A 10,573-nucleotide genomic window follows, 5' to 3' on the forward strand; every position below is an offset into this window, starting at 1 on the left:
ATACATAAGCCGCAAATTTCTTTGAGCAGGAAATAAAATATACATACCAAGGTACTGAAGTACGTATTTTATAGTAAGTCATGAGCCATGGTGGCTTCGTGGAAGTACATGCAAATTCATCAAAACAGAATTTAATTAAGTACAATATAAATAAAAAAATCAAACAAGCCGTGTTCTCTGTATCATTTTTTGGAAAATATCAATGTAAAGGAGGCAACAGAGTGATGCTGATTCAGTTAAGTTGCAAGACATTAGAGCATAGGCTGTATACATAATACATAGGCCTCTGGCCTCATTAGAGAATGACCTAGGAAATAGGATTACTTGTTCCACTGACCGTACGTGTAGAGTTAAGCTAGAATATGCTTCTTTTCCTAAAATTAATAATATGAAAAAATTCTCCTAGCTAATATATAATGTTTTATATTTTTACAGAGAAACTAAACTGTAATCAATAAGAGAAAGAGAAGGATTGTAATCATCGGAATGAAGAAGCTTTGTTATAAATTGTTTGTGTAAGTGGACACAACGCTAACTCGGTTCACTGGGATCGACACAAGTTCGCGAGCAACGTCCTTGAATTCGAGAACTCCTCCATTGCATTTTGATAGAAACCGAGCGGCTTCTTCTTTTGTCATCTTTACCTTCACTCTAATCCCCTCTTTTTCTCCAAATTCATTGCCAGCTGCACAGTTTCTTTTCTCAAATTCCTTCTCACTGTCTCTGTCTTCTCCCAAAATGGTAGGTTCTGAATCCGCAAACCGCACACTTTTCTTCACTGTCTTTTTTGTTGGCGATTGCTTTTTGGTTAACTCATCTCTGTATACAGCTTTTGTGACTTTGATCAGTGGCTCTACCTTTACCTTTTTATGTGATGCTTTCCCTTTTTTAAGGTAAGCAAACACGGTGCGAATCATTCTTAAAAGGAAAGAGTTTTGAGTAATTTTATCAAGGAATAATGAAGGAAGTTACAATTGGAAACTGAGAACAAGTGCTCAATGTTGAGACAAAAAAAACAAGGAAGAGTGAATTTATAGTAATTTGGTCGAGTACAAGCGTGAAGTGTTCACTGGGGTACGCAATAAAAATAAAAATAATAAAAAATGGTGCTGATTAAGTTGCATTGGAAGTTTTGTTAACCAATAGGTGACCTAGCCATCAACCCAAGAAAAAAAAGTCAGGTCTATGAATCTATTAGTCAAGTTTTAAGTGATTGACTGGTAAATCTCTCAACTTCAAAAATAGGGAAATGTTTACTACTCTCTTGTGTGCTTCTACTTACTGATGTTCAAAGACTATATAGTCATTGTTGAAATAGTCAATATAGTTGTGGGTTGAGGGCTTTTATGGTCATCTCACATGTCAGGTGAATAGGACACATGGGCCATCTCTGAAGTTTGGCCAGTTCAAGAAATTGACATATGTTCATCAAAGCCAAACATTTTTGGCTTTATTTAATCCTGTAATGCAGTGCATATATAAAGTGCGAAGTTTTAAGCAGTAACTTTGATGTCACCTCTTCCAAGTTGCTTGGTTAGTTAACATGAAAGACTCGCTCAACTTTAATTTAGCTTACAAGTCTAGTGTCATGGCATCAGTGACGGTGACAGCTGAGTTATGCATAAATAACTGCTTATTACTTCTTAGTAAACATAGATGGTCAACAATTGCAATATAGCTATGCAACTTGGGAGGCTAATTATGTAAATTGGTCAGATTATGTCAAATTTTGATATTAATAACTTAAATTTATATAAAATATTTAGAGTCTATATTAACCTATTAAAAAAACTTAATTTATAAATATGACTTGATTTATTATAAAAAAATGAAAAACCTAACAAGGTCTTTAAGGCCTTCTAAGCTTTTAAATTGCAAACTAAACTAAAAGAAATTTAAAATTTCTCATTCTTTAAACGGTATTTCCAGCAAAAGTTTAAATTATAAAAATTTCCAAATAATTTTCTTAACAAGATTATAAAGATTGTTAAATAATGTTCATAACAATATGTGAAATAGTTATTCTTAGGAATTTTTTTTCTGTTTTTTGAAAATCTTCATAAATATATTATCTTATTAAAAAAATTAAAAGATCAACCTTAAACTTTTATCAAACTTTTTAGAATGAGTTTATGACTTAATTTTTAATGAATTTTTTAAAAGTCTAAACCTGTTCTATTTTTTAAATAGATCAAATTAGAATATACCTAAAATAGGTTAGACTGTAGGTCTCAAATGGACAATTTGGCTCATTTACACCTCTATTTGAGGGAATATCTGTTTTGAAAACACTAGTAAATTGGAATTGCTTGAAAGGAAAAAAACTAAAATTCATCAAATCTTAATATGTATAAATAAAAAAAATAAAAAAAGGAAGCGTCTTGATTCTAGAGAGATGTCCGTTAAAAATTGAGGTATGGGGACAGAAGCTTAATCCCCCACCCGTTTTTTGGGAAATGTAAGAAGGTAATGGCCGATTGTATTTCGTAACTTCTGCATTCTCTAACAGTAGGAGAAAACCCATGACGGAACACACATGTCATGGTAGTTGGTCAAACAATTCAATTAAGCTCGCGTTGAAAATTAAAACGTATATTCTTAGTTATTCTACCTGTGGGGTTAAGTTCTGTTTTTACTTAAAAAAATTGTCACCGTATTGACTAATTTTCCATTGCTTTCTTCTTCTGTCTCTGTTGAAGATCAAATCACGCCACCTTAGAAAGTGATGCGAAGAATGAGTCGTTGAGAAATTATGCAACGCGGTTTAGCCGAGACTAAGTCAATGTGATTATGTTTCGAACCTTCGTTAGCCTTTTCTAATTACCTACTGCGAATTACCGGTATTCATCAATTAATTTAAATCGCGGTATTAAATCAAAAAATTGATAATCGAATTAACCGAAAAAATTAAAAACTAAAAAAAAAATCACATATTTTAATTGGATTAGATCAGTTTTTAATTTGGTTGATGAAAACCGATCTAATATATTATATATGGGTTTATTTTTTCTGCAGTTAATGCAGATAAGTTATTTACTTTGAGTCCAAAATAACGTCATTTTGGGACGAAAATCAAAGTATTTTTGTATTTTTAATTTATTTTAGGTTATAATAGTCTTTATAATTATAATTTTTTAATAACGTCATTTTGGGAACAAATGTAGATAACTTATCTGCAGTAACTGCAAAAATATTTTTCTGATTATATATTTTCGAAAGATGGTGACTTTGAATCTTCAATGTTATTGATAGCAAATTATCTTGTTTTAGTTTTTATTGTCTATTAATTTATTTTAACTCTTAATGAAGTTTAAAACTTTTTTTAAGACTTGAATTTTTCAATGATTCATAATTTTGAATAACTTTATTTCGATATAGCTAGTGATTTGTATTATTGAAATTTTAGACTTTTCAAAAAATCAAAATTCAATCAAATCCAAATCGAATTAAATTAGATTGGGTTGGATTTAAAAAGAAATCTAAACTGAATAGATAATGATCAAATGATCAAACCAAAGGGATTATATGAGATACTTTTTCCTTACCGATCCAATCCAAATCATAAATACCATTATTGCGAATTATGGTTCACTATAATCTTATATTCTTATATTCTTATACATGAAATTTTATATTTTTGAGTTTAAATTTAAAGTCATAAAATTACATTTATTATAAAGTTCAGGCTGTGCACACATTGCCAGTTATAGCAATTTATGTTGAATCTGATTAAAGTTCTACTTTGAATAGGCATTTGAAGATAAAATAGGACTAAAAAAAGCAATTTATGAAATGCAATCACTTTTGAGGACTAAACCTCTGTTTGGATTGCATTTCATGTAAAAAGATAGAATAGGAAAGAAATGTTTTTCTTAAATTTAAAACATAGAGAGAATAATCTACTAGAAAAACAAGGAGGGAATTTAATATTCTTTATTTATTTAAATTTTAAAGGGTTTTTTCTCCTCTTTGTTTTTTTTAAGTAATATAAAGTGAATTGTTAAAAATTATTTGCTCATTTTTTTCTATTTATCAAAACATATAGTTAATGTGCTCACTAAATAACAATGTTGCAATATGTTGGGCTTTTGTTGCGGAGACAAATGTCTTATGATTTTATCCTCAAATGAAAATAACAACATTATTGCTTTTGCAGTGTAAAACTAAATTATAATTTAACAAAATCAATTTTTAAGTAAATGTTTCTGAAGACAATTGCTTTACAGCAAATTCACTAATAAGTACGTTTGTATAATGAAGTTGAACTAAGTCTGTATCCTTTGATGGATGAATTATTTTGTTATATAGGTGTTTTTAAAGGTAATGATATAGATGAAAGTTCCTGAAGGAGTTATCGTAAGTTCTTCTTAGATATATTTGAAAGAGAGAACGTGAAAGAGACGACGACTTGCAATTTTGATAAAGTAATAACTCATAAAATTTTCGAGTGCAAGGTGCATCTTCAAATAATAAAGAGGAGTATATATAAATTAGAAATATTCTCTAATCAGATGAGAGAGAAAGAGAGCCATATCCGTTTTTTTCCATTACCTCATTGCTCTGGATGAGGAATTGCATACCAACATATACAAATAAGGGTAAACTCTATGTCATTTTAAAAGATGTAAAATTGTATTATTTTAAGAGAGAGAAAGAGATAGATAAAGAAGGAGAGAGAGTTGACAACAAAATAAAGGTATTGGTCCCACTTCTTTATGAGAGTGAAATGATATAAGTTGTGTCATTTAAAAGGATAAACACTTTTCCCTACAAATAATGAGTTATGTAAGGGAGTGAGAGATACTTTACAATGAGATTTACGTGCTCACCACGAGGAAAAAGGGAAATGATAGGCTTTTCCAACTAGCCCATGCCAAACAATTTATAAAATTAAAATAATTAAAACTAAAATAATAGGGAAATATTACTCTCCTTCAACATGAGATATCATCTCTCATTTTCTCTCTCTTCGATTTTCGTGCCCCACCTTTTTCTTTTTTTTCTTTTTTTTTGTAATGGTGGGACCCACCTATTTTCTCTCTACAACATAAGATATCTATCTTATGTTGAATGAGAGTAATAAAACCCAAAATAATATAATCTATTGCAAATTCTTTTAAAATTACAACATAAATCAAATTGCTGTTCCACAATGTGCAATTAGAAAACATAAAATCTGTCGTTTTTAATTAATTAGTGAGTATCACGTATAATGCTGGATTATTTAAATACAGCGAGATTTTTGTAGAAAATATAATTAAGTATATAATTAGTTAAAAGAAAATTTTAACTCAATTCATTTGAAAATAATAAATAAAATAAATCATGAGGGATGACATAATCTTAAGAATTTTAATTTATGTTTAAGCATGAATTTATTCACTTAAAAATCAATGAATATTTTGATTGAAGACTTCAAGATTGTATACAGAAGATGAATTGAGTAACAAAAAAAAAATGGTTATTCACACTTATTTTATCTATAGAGTTTTATAATTCTCATGTTATATTGAGAAGGAATTCTTATGTTATAAAGACAAAAAGTCACATGGATCCCATATATCAGAAAAAGCCATATGTGAAACCAATTTCAGTACCAAAATAGAAAAATGTATAAAAAAATTTCTCTTCTCGTATTAAATAGGAATTATAAAATCCTTATCTTTAAGGGTTCATTTTTTCTAAAGTTACTTTAGACAACTTTATCTAATGTGTACTGAAACAACGTCGTTGTAGGACAAAAATCATGATATATTTATAATTTTAATTTATTTTAGGATTATAATAATTTTTATCACTCTAATTTATTAATTTTATAACTAAAAAATAATGTCATTTCGATGAACATTAGACAAAATTATATAAAGTAACATTAAATATTTTTTTCCCAATCAATAATCCTAAAATGATGGGTTTCTAATTTGTACATATTTTTCACCGCATGTCAATGAGCAGCCCGATCTCTGTGTGGGGTGGGCTTCCGTTTCAATTAATGTAATAATCAGGCCCAAATGGCTTTAATGACACGTAAGAAACATCAGCATACATAAGAATATTGGACTTGTCCAATGCACGTGTGGTTATGCTTTACATGTGTGGCGTGAAACACAGCGATTTGTATCATTGTGGCTTGTTTGGTTTCTGAAATCTCAGACATTGTTTCTAGTTTCTTCAAGTATCAGCGATGGGTGGAGCTCAAGCCATGAAAAGAATCCCTCGCATCAAGTTCCCCCAGAGACATCCCAAGCCCTCTGGTTGGTTTCTTATTTCTCCAACTTTTATTTAATATCATCGGATCCCCTTTAATTCATCCTAATTTTATATTTTTTAGGAGGGTATTTTGTATTTCCTTTATATCCTCGTAGTTTTCCTTCAGAATCATTATTTAGAGCGTAATCTAGCCCCAAATGTTAGGTATATTGCAATGCTATGCTGTTAAATACTCGTTCTATGCACGCTTTATCGTTTTGATTTTGCACAGGAAATCCTTTTACATCAATATAATTAGGCTTCACTGTTGAATGTTCTACATTCGCTCGAACGACGATGTTGTTTTGGATTGAAAAATTAAAAAAATTATAATGAAAAAAACTATTATAACCTTGAAATAAATTATAATTAAAAAAAATACTTTGATTTCCGACTCAAAATGATGTCGTTTTGGACTCAATGTAGAAGTTATCTACGTTGACTGTAGAAAAAGCGAGCCCATATAATTATGTGAAAAGTGTTTTTAATTTTAAATGATACAAAATTATGCTATTTTTAATAAAACTACATCGTTTTTGTGTGTTTTTACATTCTTTATCTTTCTTCCTAATTTTATAAAAAAGAGAAAATGTAAAAACACACTAAAACAAAAATCGACGTAGTTTCGTTAAAAATAATATACACTTTCTCCGTATATTATTGGTGATGGATGCATTATAGGCCTCCTATTCCAAACACTGGCTGTACTTTTTGTTTTCTGGTATAGTTAAAAAGCTGTCTAGAATTACTGAAAATATGTTATTGCTCTGATTTAGTTGCACCTATGGATTCATGACAAACCATAGGTGTTCTCTACCCACACACCACCAACTGTACTAAGGGCATCTCACATGTCCCAAATTTTATAAGATTAAGATCAAAGAAGCCTAATTACTTCTTTAAGGTTCCATACTAGGAAGGATTTGCATGTTATAAATTTCATTTTTTTTTTCATTTTATGTTTTGGATCTCTATTATGTTAGGAACCTGTAATGGAAGTAAAAAAAAATGACAGAATAAGGAGAAAGATCTCTCCTCCCCAAGGGTTTTCTCTTTACAAAGGATTTCCCCTTTCACAACAGAGCAGTTGCACGGTTCTCTCAAAATACAATCCCCTCCATGATCTCCCTACCCTTTCTTCCTCCTGTTTATTTATCTAATACCCTCTAACTAACTGTTCTTAGTGTCGAAACTAACTACTTTGTCTTCCCTTATTCTTCCAAGCAACTATCCTTCTGTCCTAACAATACTGAAAACTGAAAATGAATCAAACGCACACACTCCCAAGAAATGTCCTCTAGTGACTGAGATAACCATTTCATGAGATCCTGATCCATTTGATCCCCCTGTTGAGCAACTGAATGAAATCCCTACACCCATCATGGTGTAGATTAAGTCAGAAAATTGTTTACTAGAAATTGAAGATTTACTAGAAAGTTAGAACTCTTGACGAAGAATTTACAGATTAGTGGTTGGCCATGGGAGTTAGTGGCATATGCTTGTTTAGCTGTTAGTCCTTCAATCATGAGAGGGAAATTGGAGATGTATACTGCTGCAATGTTCAATCCTGTGCTTCCTGACCCTACTGCTGTTAGCGGTGCAAAAGAGGTTTTCAGTGAGTTGGGAACTATATCATTAAGTTTCAAGCATTGGGACCCTTGTAGGAGTTATCTGTCTATCCACAATATGTATCGGTCCTTCACCTTGAGGACAAGGTAAGCTTTTACGGGTGAGTATTATTAGGGTCCCAAATCAGGAAGGTATATATTAGAAAAAATCAGCGGGGGCCTAAAGAGCCAGCCTCTTTGAGTTAGGCCTTGTCAGTTAAAATTGTTAGGGAAGTTATTAGAGTTAGTTAGATAGTAATCTAACTGCAGTGGCAGAGGTAGGATATAAATTGATTGAGGGAATATAAGTGAAGGTAGTTACTTGGTGAGTTTGTTTAGGAGGGAGAGACCAGGCTCTAATTCCTGGTAAGTTTCCTTTTATACACCATATTTGCCCTTTTGATAGTTCAGAGTTAGAGGAGGAAACTCAATAAAATTCCTACGTTTTCTTTTTGTTATTCCCTAATTTCTGGTCCAGTTCTATCAACCTTCTCCAGTAACACTATTGAGTTCTCCCTATCTTCCCTCATAGAGATTTGGCAGGTTGGACCAAAATTGTTAGGTGATGGAAATAGAGAAAAGAATAGAATGATTTTATTGCTTGACTGAAAATGAACAAAATAAGGAGAAAGATATCTTCTTCCTTTCCCCTTTCACAACTGACCACTTGCTTGGTTCTTTCAAAATACAATTCCCTCCAGGATCCCCCTACCGATACTTCCCAGTTCCCCCCATTTTTTTATCTAACTAATTCTCTCTAAATAACTATTCCAACTTTCTAAGTTAATTAGTTTGACTTCTCTTTATTCTTCCAAACAACTATTTTTCTGTCCTAACATATTCAATCTGTGTTTTCATTTTGATTATGTTGTGATTGATAATAGTATTAAATGGATTTATTGAAAATTTGGTTTTTGATAGAGCCTAATAGCATTGGTTGATCCATGTTGCCAGCCCAACTAATGGGACAAGGCTTGGTGGTTGTTGTTGTTGTCATGATTGATGATAGTTGGATCTTCAAGATGAAGTACTGACTGTTTCCTTAATTATTTCCTGTTGAATGTAAGTAAATTTTCTATTTCTATTAAAAATTTCATTGCAGGTTCTGCATCTGGGACTCAACCTTCGTCTTCAGCAAGTGATGCTAATTTATCATTCTTTTCGAGTTCAATAGCTTCAGGAACAGTTGCAGGGAAGGCCTCTCTTCAGCCCAAAAGAACTCCTGTGTCTAATGAGGAGATTGAGGCAATTTTGGTATGTAAAATCTCCTTGTTAGTGCTAGGTCATTTCATTCACATTTTCTGATTTAATGGAGTGGGATATAGATTGGCGGACAGTATGTCTTAGAAAGGAATGGAGAAAAGCTATAAGTATGGTGGAGGGTTAGACCCGCTGTTATTCCTATGTTCCAGATGGTCCCTTTTTAGTCCTTTTCCCCTTCATTTCCCCCACTTCTTCTTGTCCCTTTCTTTTTTACTTTTATTTATTTATATATACATATATTTTTATTTTATTTTATTTGTGTATTTTTATTTATTTATTAATTTATTTTTTATTTTTATTTTTATTTTTATTTTTTTTACTTTTTTTTCAACCGTTTTGTATCTTTCATGTGGGTTCATCTACCACCGACCCCAATTAATTTGGGATAAAGGTGTTGTTGATGTTGATGTTGATGTTGTTTCTGATTACACCTGTTACTTTTGCTCATAAGAAAATACATTTATGGATTGACAAAGGGTTAGGATCCTACTTACCTTGCGAATTACATGAGCTAATATTGTAGTGTGCTGCTAGACCGCTAGTTAAGCTTCTTGAGAACTTCCTTTACGAGAATACCAACCCTTGGATGTATATGGTTCCCAAAATGGGATCCTCACCACCATACAATCCAAAGGTGAATATTAGCCTAGAGAAAGAAAAATCCTTCCTCCAGGAGTATTCAATTATTTCTCAGGCACCTTAGGTTTCGGATTTCTTTTCTCATTACTTCATCATTTTTTTGTGAATAAAAATCTGTTGTGGTTTTAGTCTGGCTCGGTATTTGCATAATTCACTGATCACTGATACCTTTTATGGTAACTGGGGTCATTTTTCATCACAAAAATTGATTTTTCTTGTCTTTTGTTTTATTTCATTTACTAATTGAAACTTCTGAACTTTGACAGTTGGGTGGCTCCTTCTAATCGGGTGTTCTAAAAGTCGCACTGTATTGTGAACTTCTTTTCCGTGGCTCTGATTTGTCAAAATTCACTGATGATGGTTCCTTTTTTTTTCTTTTTGTTGCTTGGGTGTTATGTTGGAACAGTTCACTGATTGAAATTGTCAATAAGGTAATACGAGCAGGATTAAAATTGAAGACCATGTTATCATTGTTATTACTTCTGTAAACTAACCAATTTACCTATACAGAAGGTACTTCAGTTTCTTTCAATATGTCTCTACTGACAGTATAACACCGTTAATTAGTAACCAAAAAAAAAGTCAATTTGGATTAAGGTTTCTATCCCGAAACAAAATTTGTAACTATTAGAATGGGATGAGGTTTCTAGTCCCAAAATTTTTATGTCTTATCAGAGTGAATTCCTCTAATACTAATCTCTTTAAAAGTGATGTACTTATATTAATATATGCTTTCAGAAATCAATAAGGGTTCGGAAATTCCGATCAAAAACCAAATAAAAATCTATGATTTTTAGACACCATCGCTTATATAC

The 10,573-nt window shown here is 31.4% G+C and overlaps 2 protein-coding genes across 2 annotated transcripts; one reads left to right on the forward strand and one right to left on the reverse strand.

Annotated features, from left to right (window-relative positions):
- Positions 1 to 500: 500 nt before the first annotated feature.
- On the reverse strand, positions 501 to 917 carry LOC133304958 (uncharacterized). Its single transcript, XM_061505043.1, has one exon. The coding sequence runs from the start codon at positions 915 to 917 to the stop codon at positions 501 to 503; it is 417 nt and encodes a 138-aa protein (XP_061361027.1).
- Positions 918 to 6,090: 5,173 nt separating this feature from the next.
- LOC133304974 (uncharacterized) lies at positions 6,091 to 10,294 on the forward strand. The gene is made up of 3 exons (XM_061505066.1): positions 6,091 to 6,254; positions 8,959 to 9,110; positions 10,025 to 10,294. The coding sequence occupies exons 1-3, from the start codon at positions 6,185 to 6,187 to the stop codon at positions 10,040 to 10,042; spliced, it is 240 nt and encodes a 79-aa protein (XP_061361050.1). The 5' UTR covers positions 6,091 to 6,184; the 3' UTR covers positions 10,043 to 10,294.
- Positions 10,295 to 10,573: the final 279 nt, after the last annotated feature.

This window comes from Gastrolobium bilobum, unplaced genomic scaffold (genome assembly GCF_033153095.1).
Source record: "Gastrolobium bilobum isolate Gb01-03AN ecotype WA unplaced genomic scaffold, APGP_CSIRO_Gbil_v1 utg2887, whole genome shotgun sequence".
Lineage (NCBI taxonomy): Eukaryota > Viridiplantae > Streptophyta > Magnoliopsida > Fabales > Fabaceae > Gastrolobium > Gastrolobium bilobum.

Bases quoted from the DNA above. Each gene is read 5' to 3' on its own strand.
- LOC133304974 (XM_061505066.1), top strand. From the start codon at position 6,185: ATGGGTGGAGCTCAAGCCATGAAAAGAATCCCTCGCATCAAGTTCCCC. The intron at 6,255-8,958 runs GTTGGTTTCTTA...ATTTCATTGCAG, and splicing joins GAGACATCCCAAGCCCTCTG to GTTCTGCATCTGGGACTCAA.
- LOC133304958 (XM_061505043.1), bottom strand. From the start codon at position 917: ATGATTCGCACCGTGTTTGCTTACCTTAAAAAAGGGAAAGCATCACAT.